General features: G+C 43.1%; 1 protein-coding gene across 1 annotated transcript in view; it reads right to left on the reverse strand.

Annotated features, from left to right (window-relative positions):
• Positions 1-14,277, reverse strand: part of PADI4 (peptidyl arginine deiminase, type IV) — a 64,905-nt gene that overhangs the window by 42,571 nt on the left and 8,057 nt on the right. Inside the window, exon 2 of the mRNA XM_011934076.1 lies at positions 584-764. Within this exon, the coding sequence (XP_011789466.1) occupies positions 584-764 (181 nt within the window). The remainder of the gene's footprint in view (positions 1-583; positions 765-14,277) is intronic.

Consider the following 14,277-nt stretch of genomic DNA (forward strand, 5'->3'; position numbering starts at 1 on the left):
CATGTTGGCCAGGCTGGTCTCAAACTCCTGACCTCAGGTGGTCCACCCGTCTCGGCCTCCCAAAGTGCTGGGATTGCAGGTATGAGCCACTGTGCCCGGCCACCATGGTGATTTTCTATACCAGACACAGGAAACCGATTCAGGAGCATGGACCAGCGTTCCATGGGGCTACCTGTCTGTGGCCTCCGTAGAACTTAGCATCATTTGCAATTGTTTGTTTACCAGTAGATTCTCTGATGCCACCACTCATAGGTTATATGAGCCCATGAGGACTGCACCCTCAGCTGTCTTATTCATTTCTGGATTCCCAGTGCCTGGCAGTGTCTAGCAGTGTCTGGCACGTGCTAGATACTGACTAAAGTTTTGCTGAATGGAGTTTAATCTAAACCCTGACCTCCACGAACCCCCGGCAGCCATACATTATTGTTCCTGCGGACACTATGGCTGGAAGAAGCCATCACAAGCTTTTCCACAGGGAAAGAGTCTCTGCCAGGTTGGTGCTGTGGATTACGGCAGGACAGAGTGCGAGTGGCTGCCCTGCTGAAATCCATCCACACTGCCACCCCACAGCTATGACACTCACCTTCTGGTCGCCTGTGCTGCCACTGGCCGCTTTCATTGTCAGGGTCACCTCTACCCCAGGGTCCAGGGGCCATGTGGAGGAACCTATGGACTTCTTCTTGGCTGGAGGGCTGTGGGCAATATCCACGATCACCCCTGGAGAGGCGTTGACGCTGAAGGACGTGCAGTCCTCAGGGGCAGAGCTGTGGATAAGACAGATGGGGAAGCAGAGGATGCAGTGAGGAGGGGCTGGGCCAGCCATGGCTCTCCCAGCATTTCTCCTTGTGAAGGTTAATATTAGGTGTCCGCTTGATTGGACTGAAGGATGCAAAGTATTGTTTCTGGGTATATCTGTGAGGGTGTTGCCGGAGGAGGTTGGCATTTGAATCAGTGGACCGGGAGAGGAAGACCCACCCTCAGTGCCAGCATGGCTACAACGAAAGCAGGTGGAAGAGGTGGGATCAGCTTTCTTGCTGGGGCTTCTGGCTGCCTTCTTTCTCCCGTGCTGGATGCTTCCTCCCGCTCCTCCTGCCCTCAGACACTAGACACCAGGTTCATTGGCCTTTGGACTCTGGGACTTGCACCAGTGGCTTGCCAGGGGCTCTCGGGCCTTTGGCCACAGACTGAGGGCTGCATTGTCAGCTTCCTTGATTTGAGGCTTTCAAATTCAGACTGAGCCACTGCCAGCTTCTCTCTTCCCCAGCTTGCAGATCGTGGGACTTTGCCTTGTGATCGTATGAGCCAGTTCTCCCTAATAAACTCTCTCTCTCTCTCACACACACACACCGTATTATTCTGTCCCTCTGGAGAACCCTTACTAACACTCCTTTTCCCAGTAGGTATAAAAACCAGACAGCAGCCAGTGCTTACTCTGACCGTGGTGGGTAAGTACTGTAAGGTTGTCAGGAGGGAATGAGAGCGACAGAAAGCGAATCCCCTGACCTGAAGGATTTGCATTTCAGCTAGAAAACTAGCAGAGGGATGTGCACACTAATGGCTCCCACACACGGATGTAGGCATGGAGGGGTGTGTGCACCCAGAGGTTTCCACCACGCCACTGTGCATACGCAGGATTGTGCACGTACAAAGCATCATAGACTTCTGCTTCTGGAATTGTGGCAGACCAGGTACTCTGAAGGACCTTCCTCTTAAGAAACAACAGGATCATGGATAAAACATACGTTTTAAAGCATTGCTGAGCTCATGAGAAATAAGGTAGATCTCCAAGGATTAGCCTTCTCCACATGCACATAAACACATGCACATGCACATACACAGTAGTCAAAGTGAAGAATATCAAAGACAAAGAGAGGATCTTAAAGGCATTCAGAAAGGAAAGTCAGATTATCTAGGAGGAGATAACAATTCGATGGGAAGCAGACTTGTCAACAACAGTGACATCCAAAAGACAGTTGTGTCATCTCTTTATAGTATTTTGGGAAATAGTTTACCCTTGAACAGCACAGGTTTGAACTGTGTGGGTGCACTTCTACTCTGATTTCCTTCCTCCTCTGCCACCCCGGAGACAGCAAGACCAACCCCTCTTCCTCCTCAGCCTACTCAACATGAAGATGAGGCTGAAGACCCTTATGATGATCCACTTCCACTTAATGAACAGTAAATATCTTTTCTCTTCCTTATGATTTTCTTTTCTTTCGCTTACTTTGTGGTAAGACCACAGTGTATAAAACATGTAACATACAAAATATCTGTCAATCAACTGTTTATGTTACTGGTAAGCCTCCCACCAACAGTAGTCTATTAGTAGTTAATTTTTGGAGAGTCAAAGTTATACGCAGATTTTCAACTCCATTGGGGGTCAGTGGTCCTATCCGCAATGTTATTCGAGGGTCAATTGTAACTGTTAACCTAGAATTGTGCACTCGTCCAAAAAATATCTTAATAAAGATATTTTCGGATGAACAAAAACGGATATTTTGAAATCCGACTTTCACCAAGGCGATTTCTAAAGTCATAGTTCAAGAAGGAGGTATCTGATGTCATAAGAACGGTCTGAAGTGCAAGAAAGAATGGTGAACAAATAAAATGGTAAATATTTTAGTAAATCTAAACCAACATTGTATACAAAAAAGTCATAAAAACTGTGGGATAAAAAAGGCAGAATATAATTTGGCAGGAGGATGAGAGAGGTGAAGTATTTTGAGGTCCCTGATTAAAAGGGGAATTAAGATATTGTTTAACTCTAGATTTTTTAAACGTATTTATTTATTTTTTCTTTGAGACAGGGTCTCCCTCTGTCACTCAGGGTAGAGTACAGTGACGTGATCACAGTTCACTGCAGCTTTGACCTCCTATGCTCAAGTGGTCCTCCTGTCTCAGCCTCCCAAGTAGCAGGGACTACAGGTGAATGCCACCACACCCAGCTACTTTTCAAAGTTTTTTGTAGAGACAGAGTCTTGCTATGTTACCCAGGCTGGTCTCAGACTCCTGACCTCAAGTGATCCTTCTGCCTCAGTCTTACAAAGTGCTGGGATTACAAGCATGAGCCACTGTGCCTGGCCTAAACTTTTATGTGCCTGGCCTATACTTTTAAAAGTATTTGGCCGAGCATGGTGGCTCATGACTATAATCCCAGCTCTTTGGGAGGCCAAGGCAGGAGGATTGTTTGCACCCAGGCGTTTGAGACCAGTCTGGGCAACATAGGGAGATCCTGCCTCTGCAAAAAATAAAACAATTAGTGGGCATGGTGGCTTGTACCTGTAGTCATGGATACTCAAAGTGCTGAGGAAGGAGGATCACTTGAGTCCAGGGGTCAAGGATGCAGTGAGCCATGATTCTGCACTCCACAACATCTGCACTCCATCCTGGGCAACAGAGTGAGAATCCGTCTTTAAAAAAAAATAAATAGGCCAGGCAAAGTGGCTCATGCCTGTAATCCCAGCACTTTGGGAGGCCGAGGTGGGTGGATCACGAGGTCAGGAGATCGAGACCATCCTGGCTAAGACGGTGAAACCCCATCTCGACTAAAAATACAAAAACTTAGCCGGGCGTGCTGGCGGGCGCCTGTAGTCCCAGCTACTCCAGAGGCTGAGGTAGGAGAATGGTGTGAACCCGGGAGGCGGAGCTTGTAGTGAGCGGGGATTACACCACTGCACTCCAGCCTGGGCCATAGGCGAGACTCTGTCTCAAAAAAATAAATAAAATAAAAAGTAAAATAAAAGGTATTCACCAAAAGAATAGAAATAGCATTTATAAATTTCTACATATGGGAAAAATGCAATAATAAGAACATGAATAGGAGAACTCCATTCCAAAAAAGCAAGGAAAGAGTAAAAGTCCACATAGGGAGAAATTGGACAAGTAGAAATAAAAGATTAGTAAGAACAAATTCAAATATGTAAATAATCTCCTGTAATCCCAGCATTTTGGGAGGCTGAGGCAAGAGGATCACTTGAAGTTAAGAGTTTGAGACCAGCCTGGCCAACATGGTGAAACTCGGTCTCTACTAAAAAAAAAATACAAAAATTAGCTGGGCATGGTGGTACGTGCCTGTAATCTCAGCCACTTGGAGGCTGAGGCAGGAGAATTGCTTGAATCTGAGAGGCAGAGGCAGTAAGCTGAGATCACACCACTGTACTCCAGCCTGGGCGACAAAGCGAGACTTTGTCTCAAAAAGAAAAAAAAAGTAAATAATAAAAATAAGTGTAACAGGATTAGTATTGCCAGTTAAAAGAGAGTTTTCATTAAATAAACAAAATCCAGTAATATACTCTTTACAAGAAACGCATCTAAAATATAAAAACCCAGAAAAGTTGAAAATTTTTAGCAAATGCTAACCCAAAGAGAGCTGGGATGGATATATTAATATCAAAAGAATAAGTTATTAGACAAAACAGACTGTTATCAATAGAGAGGATTACAACCTAATGATATACAGTTTAACTTACCTAGAAGATATTCTAAACTTGTATGTATCTAATAACAGCCTCAACATATGTAAAGCAAGGCTGGGCGTGGTGGCTCATGCTTGTAATACCAACACGTTGGGAGGCCGAGGTGAGCGGATTGCCTGAGCCCAGGAGTTAAAGATCAGTCTGAGCAATATGGTAAAACCCCATCTCTACAAAAAATACAAAAGAATTAGCAAGGCGTTGTGGCATGCACCTGTAGTCCCAGCTACTCAGGAGGCAGAGATGGGAAGATCACTTGAGCCTGGGAGGCAGAGGTTGCAGTGAGCTGATATTGCACCACTGTACCCCAGCCTGGGTGACAGGCTGAGACTGTGTCTCAAAAAAAAAAAAAAAAAAAAAGCGTATAAAGCAAACATTAATAGAAATAATTGATAGGGAAAAGAAGTTGACAAAACCACCATCAGAGTTGAAGATTTCAACTCTTCTTTCTCAATTAACAATAGATTAAGTAGATAAGAATTTAGTAATGATACAGATTTTGCTAACATACTCAATTTAGTGGATATATATAGAATTGTGTATCCTACAACTAGCAAATATACATTTTCCCAAGCACAGCACATATGGGTCATGGGTCATTTAAAAAAGTGACTATGTAATTGACCATAAAGTAAGTTTCAACAAAACATTAAAGGATAGGTAATACATGGGTAATAGCATATTCTTTGATCATTAGGTAACTAATTAGAAGTCACTAGCATAAAGTATGTTTTTAAAAGCCCCATACATTTGAAAATTTAAAACCAGACATTTCAATAACTCACAAGTCAAAGGACAATTAAAAATGGAAATTAAGTAATAATACTTAGGACTGAGCAATAACTAAAATACCATTTTCAAAACTTTTGGGGAGATGTAAAAGTGATACTTTATGCCTTAAATGTTTATATTTTTAAAAAAGAAAGTAAAAGCTGAAAATTAACAGAAAAAGAAAGTAATGTAATCTCCCAAAATAAAATAAAGTTGGAAGTAATCTGTGAAATAATAAAACAAATCAATAAAGCCAAAAGTTGGTTCTTAGAATAGACCAATAAAACTGACAAATCTCTGGCAACACTGATCAAGAGAGAAAAATATTAGGAAAGCAAATTACTGAAGATAAAGCAGATTTCTTTTTTCCTGCCGGTAGTTGATAAAAGGTTAACAAAAGACCCACAGAGAACATCCTGTTTAACAGGGAAAATATGAAAACCTTCCCTTTAAAGTCAGAAACATGGGGCTAGGCGCAGTGGCTCATGCCTGTAATCCTAGAACTTTGGGAAGCTGAGGTGGGCAGATCACATGAGATCAGGAGTTGGAGAACAGCCTGGCCAACATGGTGAAACCCCGTCTCTACTAAAAATACAAAAATTAACTGGGTAGTGCATGTCTGTAATCTCAGCTACTGGGGAGGCTGAGGCATGAGAACCATTTGAACCCAGGAGGCAGAGGTTGCAGTGAGCCAAGATTGCGCCATTGCACTCCAACCTGGGTAACAGAGTGAGACTCTGTTTTTAAAAAATAAATAAATAAATAAATAAATAAATAAACAAACAAACAATCAGGAACGTGGTAAGCATACCACCCTCACATCTTTTTGACCTTGTGTGGATGATTCTAACCACTGCAGCAAGAGAAAAAAAGACATAAAGTAAAATATATAAAGAGTGAAAAGTAAGAAAAAAACTTCTAATATTGACAGAAAACACAGCTGTCTGCAAACCCCAGGAGAGGGAATTAAACTTTTTTTAAAATTAAAAATAAATAAAAAGACAAAAGTTTAATAAGGTGACTAATAAAGAGGAAAAAATAAATTACATTTCTATACATCAGCAATAAATAGGAAACAAATATTTTTCTTTTTTTCTAGCAAACCATTTCTTCAAGAAGAAAACAATTTTTTTTGGCCGGGCGCGGTGGCTCAAGCCTGTAATCCCAGCACTTTGGGAGGCCGAGACGGGCGGATCATGAGGTCAGGAGATCGAGACCATCCTGGCTAACATGGTGAAACCCCGTCTCTACTAAAAAATGCAAAAAACTAGCCGGGCGAGGTGGCGGGCGCCTGTAGTCCCAGCTACTTGGGAGGCTGAGGCAGGAGAATGGCGTAAACCCGGGAGGCGGAGCTTGCAGTGAGCTGAGATTCGGCCACTGCACTCCAGCCCGGACAGAGCAAGACTCTGTCTCAAAAAAAAAAAAAAAGAAAACAATTTTTTTAAAAACAGATATAATTTACAAAAGGAAAAAATACTCTGAAGTACCTAAGATAAATCTAGCAAAACATGTGTAAGATTTTTATGAAGAAAATATTCAAACCTTATTGAAAGCCATTACAGAAGATCCAAATAAATAGAAATACTGTGTATATGGTTAAGAAGGCTTATTGCCATAGAGATATGAATTCTCTTCAGTGGATTTATATATTCAGTGGAATTTTAGGGTTTCTCATGGAACTTGATCAGATGATGTTTAAATCTACATGAGAAATCCAGGAACTAAGTTGGTCAAGGTACTTGTAAAGAAAAGTAGCAAAAAGTGAGGCACTTTCTCAAGCAGGTATAAGACTTCCTATAAAGCCATGGAACTAAAGATGGGATTTTAACGGCTCAGGCCAAGACAAAGGAAGGATAAAACTTAAAGGAGATAGACTTGATCTATGACAGAAATAGGTTTGCAGATGGCTGGAGGTGGTAGAGACTATACCATAAATGTTGCTGGAGCAATTGCTCATTCATATAGAAAACACTAAATTGGAAAAATAATTAAATTGATCCCAGCCTCACACCACACACAAAAACCAGCAGGAGGCAGATAAAGACTTAAATGTGAAAGTCAGAACTTTGAATCTCTAAAAGAAGATACGGGATAACATAGTTATGCTTTCTCTGAAGCAAGACACAAAACCAGTAAGCATGAAGGAAAAGATAAAAAAATTAAACTAGATGTAAATAAATAGGCCAGGTGCGGTGGCTCATGCCTGTAATCCCAGTGCTTTGGGAGGCCAAGGTGGGAAGATCACTTGAGCCAGGAGTTCAAGACCAGCCAGGACAACATAGTGAGACCCTGTATCTATTTTTTAAAAAATTAAAATCAATTTAAAAATTAAAAAATAAAATAAATTCTGTTAATTGAAAGACAATATAAAGTAAAAATACAAGCACAATCTAAGGAGAATATATTTACAACATAAAACCAACAAGGCTTAGCATGCAGACTATTTAAAGAACTTAGGCAAATCAACATGAAAACATGAAGAGGCACTTCACCTTACTAACAAGTAAGAGAATGAAAAGGTCAAGACCATAAAGAAATAGGATTTTATACCCACTCAATTGGTGAAAAATAACACTATAGATGGTACAATTCAACAGAAACTCTAACGTACTGCTTACTGGAGTGTGAAGTTAACCATTTTTGCCAAAAAAACCCAACTTGGTGTTATTAGCCAACCCCAAACCCAGCAATTTGATTCCTAGGCAGACACTCTGGAGAATCTCTTTCATGTGTTCACTAGGAGACATGTTCAAGAAAGTTCAGAGTAACCCTTTCTGTAATGCGAACAATGAAACATGGTCTAAATACCCACAAAAGAATAGCTAATAAATCATAGTGGATTCACAGTGGAGACTCCCTAGAGAGGCAGAACTCCTTCCATATAAGGTCACAGAAACACTTAGGATTATGTGTGGTTTTTGGGTTTTTGTTGTTTGTTTGTTTGTTTTGAGGTGAGGTCTCATTCTGTTGCCCAGGCTGGAGTGCAGTGGTGTGATCTCAGTTCACTGCAACCTCTGCCTCCTGGGCTTAAGCTATCCTCTCATCTCAGCCTCCCAAGTAGCCAGGACTACAGGCGCGCACCACCACACCCAGCTAATTTTTGTATTTTTGTACAGATGGGGTTTTGCCAGGTCATGCAGGCTAGTCTTGAACCCCTAGACTCAAGTGATCCACCACCTTGGCCTCCCAAAGTGCTGGGATTACAGGCATGAGTCACAGTACCTGGCCTGGGATTACATTTTCTATTTTTATCTTTGTATTGAATATTTGTCTTTATATTAAGAGTTATATGTATTCATTATAAAGAATTAGGAAAATACAGGAAAAGTATTTTTCAGATGGTCCCCAATAATTCCCATCTCTGCTGTTCATGCCCTTGTGTAATTCTCTCCCCTTGAGTACGGGCTGGACCTACTGACTTCCTTCTAACCAATGGAAAATGGTAAGAGTGCTGGAATATCACTTCTGTCATAAGGTTACAATAGAATTCTCTCTATCTCTCTCTCTGCCTGTCTCTTGCCTTCTTAGCTTGCTCACCTTGATGAAGCAAGCTGCCATTTTGTGGCATGGAGAGGAACATGTCAGGAAACTGAGGGAGGCTTCCAGCCAACAGCCATGGAAGAACTGAGGTTCCAACACCCTACAAGGCCCTGAAACCTACCAACAGCCATATGAGTGGGCTTGGAAGTGGCACCTTCCCTGGTCGAGCCTTAGCATGACTATGGCTCTACCAATACCTTGATTATGAGAAACCTTGGAGCAGAGAACCCAGCTAAGCCATACTGAATTGCTGACCTATAGAAATTATGATATAATAAATGTTATAATTTTGAGCCACTAAGTTTTGGGACAATTTGTTACACAGCATAGATAGCTAATACAGTATACCAGAAGAAAGAAGGAGTGGGAGGGGAAGAAGGGGAGAAGGAGAGAAAAAGAGAAAGAAGGAAAGAAAGAAGGAAGGGAGGGAGGGAGGAAGAAGACATAAATTGCCGAGAAGAAAATGAATCTTACCACTTAGAGACTGTGAAAGGAAAATACATCTTGGGACCACAAACTCACTAAACCAAAGGAAAGAGTCCTGGGAACTGGGTCCCTCAAACCTGCCTCTCATGGTTCATAAATAAAATAACTATAAAGATAAAAATCTACATACTTCCCTCACAATTGGCCCATAAGGAAATTCCTTGTGGGCCCCAAAGATCTTTACCCTAAAACAGTTCTGTTGAATTTCTCCCTAGCAATGTAAATTTATAGCTTATCTTTTTTTTCTTTTCTTTTCTTCTTTTTTTTTTTTTTGAGATGGAGTCTCACTCTGTCGCCCAGGTTGGAGTGTAGTGGCGCGATCTCAGCTCACTGCAACGTCCACCTCCCAGGTTCAAACAATTCTCCTGTCTCAGCCTCCCAAGTAGCTGGGACTACAGGCGCATGCCACCACGCCCGGTTAACTTTTTGTATTTTTAGTAGAGATAGGGTTCCATATTGGTCAGGCTGGTCTCAAACTCCTGACCTCAGGTGACCCACCCACCTTGGCCTCCCAAAGTGTTGGGATTACAGGTGTGAGCCACCACCCCTGGCTGATAGCTTATCTTTACAGGTACAGGACAAAGGACAGAACTGAAAGTCATCCCTCTGCTCCCCTGAGACAAATGCATATCTAAGTGCTCCCTCTTCACTATGTTTATGTTATCTTATGTAAAAATGCAGATTCACTGAGCTAGATGAACACATAAGTGACTATTCCTCTATGTTGCCTCACAAGAAAATTGTGTTTTCAGTGAAAGGCTGATCAAAGACTCAAAAGGATGCAACTGTTTGTCTCTTATCCGCCCACACATTAAAAACATTTCTTCCTCTTCTTCCAATATCCACCCTTTCTCCTTTAAATATCCAAGGCCTCAAAATCATCTTTAGAGAAGGGCAAAGACCTGCCTCCCAGACACGTGTCCTTAGCTTTGGCAAATAAACCTCCTAAAATGATTGAGACTTGTCTTGGTCATTTTCATTGATTTACAAGACAATCACTAACATTCTGATGTTGATCCTTCAGGAGATGGAATTTGACATAGCCTTTGAAGAACCTAAGAGGTCTGAAGTAGACAGAAGAGGAGATTTCATTCCATCTCCTGCCCACCCTGGCTTGGGCTCTCATTCTACCCTCAGGAAGTCAATTTCACATTCTTTTTTTTTTTTTTTTTTTTTGAGACGGAGTCTTGCTCTGTCACCCAGGCTGGAGTGCAGTGGCTCGATCTCAATTCACTGCAAGCTCCGCCTCCTGGGTTCACGCCATTCTCCTGCCTTAGCCTCCCGAGTAGCTGGGACTACAAGTGCCCGCAACCACACCCGGCTAATTTTTGTATTTTTAGTAGAGACAGGGTTTCACCGTGTTAGCCAGGATGGTCTTGATCTCCTGACCTCGTGATCCGCCCGCCTCAGCCTCCCAAAGTGCTGGGATCAATTTCATATTCTTAAATGAAAGCAATTACTTACAGGCAATTTACTCTGCTCCAGGCACTGTTCACATTCTTTCCACACATTAACTAATTCGGTTCTCACCACCAGCCTGTAAGGCGGGTACTGTTCATTTTACAGATGAGGAAGCTGAGGCACGGAGAGGTGAAGTCACTGTCCCAAACTCAGGGTTAGGCATATTGGATCTCTGCTTCGTAAAGAGAGTGGGGGTGGGCCTGGCCCCTAGTAGTCCCCCGTGCTGCTCTCCCTGTGCTATGGTCAGACTGAATGGCCCACAGTTCAGACTGAATGGCCCACAGTTCCCTGCACCTGCCCCCTACTTTCCCATCTCCCAGGCTTTGTGTATCACCTGTCCCTCATCTGGAGGGCTCTCCCCTCCCACATCCTTCTTGCAGAATCCAATCCAGCCCGGAAGGCCCATCTCAGTGGGTTCTCTGCCATTGAATCCTCGCTTTATGACTCCAACCAAAAGGGATTTCTTCCTTAAAATGAGATCAACCCTCTGTGGTAGGCAGAACAATGGTCTCCCAAAGATGACCACAAAGATGACTAGTCCCCCAAACCTGTGAATATGTTGCTTTACACAGAAAAGGAGACTTGCAACTGTGATTAAGTTAATGATCTTGAGATGGGGAGATTATGCTAGATTAGCCAGATGGGCCCAATGTAACCACAAGTATCAGAGGCATTTGAACCAGAGCAACTCCATCTTGAATAGGGGCTGCGTAAAATAAGGCTGAGATCTGCTGGGCCGTATTCCTAGAAGTTAGGCATTCTAAGTTACAGGATGAGATAGGAGGTCAGTACAAGATACAGGTCATAAAGACCTTGCTGATAAAACAGTTGGCAGTAAAGAAGCCGGTCAAACCACAATAAAACCAAGATGATGACAAGAGTGACCTCTGGTTGTCCTCACTGCTCATTATACACTAATTATAATACATTAGCATGCCTGGAAGTTACCCTATATGGTCTAAAAGGGGGAGGAACCCTCAGTTCAGGGAATTGCCCACCCTTTACCCCAAAAACTCATGAATAATCCACCCCTTGTTTAGCATATAATCAAGAAATAACCATAAAAATGGGCAACCAGCAGCCTTTGGGACTGCTCTGCCTATGGAGAAGCCATTCTTTTATTCCTTTGCTTTCTTAATAAACTTGCTTTCACTTTATGGATCACCTTGAATTCTTTCTTGGGCAAAATCCAAGAACCCTGTCTTGGGGTCTGGATTGGGACCACTTTCCGGTAATACAAAGTTCTTTATAAGAAGGAGGCAGGAGGGTCTGAGTCAGGGAAACGGTGGTGATGGCAGCAGAGATCAGAGTGATGCTGTTGCTGGAAGGGGCCACAAGCCAAGGAATGTGGGCCCCTCTAGAAGATGCAAGGAATGAGTTCTCCTCTGGAGCCTCCAGAAGGAATGCAGCCCTGCCGACACCTTGATTTTAGCCAAGTGAGATTCATTTTTTGGACATCTGATCTTGCAAACTGGAAAGTAATAAATTTGTGCTGTTTGCAGTCACTAAGTTTGTGGTGATTTGTTACAGCAGCAATGTGTTATATTAAGTTTACCCCACAGCTGCCTCTTTGCGTATTTTAAGTTCGGCTGAAAGGTTTCTTTGTACATAGTAAGCTATAACCTAACTGGAGGTGTAAACAACCCGTGACCTACTTTTATACCAACCACTGTTTTGGCCGATCTCAGGCAGCCAACTGTTCAAACCATGTTCAAATGAGGCAGATGCCGAGCTGTCGTCAATCCAGCTGTTTCTGAGCCTTGCTTCTGTGTTCTGTGAGTCAGTTTCCTTTTTCTGTTCATAAATATTGTTCAACCATGTGGCAGCTCCTGAGTCTTTCTGAACCTATTCTGGTTTGGGTAGAGGGGGGCCTGATTCACTAATTGTTCTTTGCTCCACTAAACTGTTAAATTTAATTTGTCTTGTGTTTCTTTTAACAAACAGGAAACTAATACACCCTCTGTCTTTGAATGTCTCTCTCTCTCTTTTCTTAAGAGATGGGATCTCATTCTCTCACCCAGGCTAGAGTGCAGTGGTGCAATCACAGCTCACTGCAATTCAGCCTCCCAGGCTGAAGTGACCCTTCCACCTCAGCCTCCTGAGTAGCTGAGTAGCTGGGACCACAGGTACATGCTATCACCCCTGGCTAATTTTTAAAAAACTATTGCTTGTAGAGATGGAGTCTCCTTATCTCCAGGCTGGTCTCGAACTCCTGGGCTCAAGGGATCCTCCCATCTTGGCCTCCCAAAGTGCTGGGATTGCAGACATGAGCCACCATGCCATGCCTCTGTTTGTCTCTCTCTTGATCCTAGGTAAAACCCTGTACTCTTGAGTGTGATATGATGGCTGAGGTCTGGAAAAGTGGCAGGCAATCAAAAAAACACTTGAACCAAAATCAGCATCTTCATAAGAAAAAAGAAAAAGCAAAGGGCATGTGGTAGTAGATTTTTTTAAAAGTTAGTGTGCTGGCCAGGCACGATGGCTCACACCTGTAATCCCAGCATTTTGGGAGGCTGCTTTCGACCAGCCTGGGCAAAATAGCGAGACCCTGTCTCCACAGAAAAGAAAAAAAAAAATCTGGGCGCGGTGGCTCACGCCTGTAATTCCAGCACTTTGGGAGGCTGAGGCGGGCGGATCATGAGATCAGGAGATCGAGACCATCCTGGCTAACACCATGAAACCCCGTCTCTACTAAAAATACAAAAAAATTAGCCAGACATTGTGGTGGGTACCTGCAGTCCCAGCCACTCAGGAGGCTGAGGCAGGAGAACGGCATGAACCTGGGAGGTGGAGCTTGCAGTGAGCCGAGATTGTGCCACTGCACTCCAGCCTGGGTGATAGAGCGAGACTATGTCTCAAAAAAAAAAAAAGAAAAAGAAAAAAAATAAGCATACCAATTTTCGCCTTGTGTGCATATGAACAGCAAAAGGTGAAAATATAAAAATGTTTATTTACAGCTCAAAGTCACGGGAAGTCTGATCAAGACATTCAGTCACACTCAGCAGTCAGGTTATTCTCCCCGCCTCCGTTTGGGAGTTTGACATTTAGAATTTCTGTCATCCTCAGTGACATTTCGGTCTTGGCACCTTCTCCCATCCTGACACTGTTGCCTGAGCTGGCGTTCACATACCTGCAGCAGATGACAAGCTAGTCACCTTTCTCTGTGTAGCCATTAACCTTTGTTTTCACAATCATCCTGTGAGTGAGCCATTGTTATTCTTTTACAGATGAGAAAACAGGTTCAGAGAGGCAAAGTGACGTGTCTGGGTGCCGGCTGATAATGGCAGGTCTGGGTCCTCTTGCAGCCCAGCCTGGTGCCATTCCTACCACATCATGACTGCCTCCTTCTCTGCGTTGGTGCCACCCTGCTGTGCCCAGCATCCAGCACTTCCTAAAGACCAATGCTTCCCAAAGTGTGATCTTCGAAACAGCAGCATCTGCCTCACTGGGGAATGTTAAAAATGCAGATTCTTGGGCTCTGCTCAGACCTACTGAGTTGGAAACTCTAGGAGTGGGGCCCAGAAATGTGTTTTTTTTTTGTTTGTTT

Source organism: Colobus angolensis, unplaced genomic scaffold (genome assembly GCF_000951035.1).
Source record: "Colobus angolensis palliatus isolate OR3802 unplaced genomic scaffold, Cang.pa_1.0 Scaffold130, whole genome shotgun sequence".
NCBI classification, from domain to species: Eukaryota; Metazoa; Chordata; class Mammalia; order Primates; family Cercopithecidae; genus Colobus; species Colobus angolensis.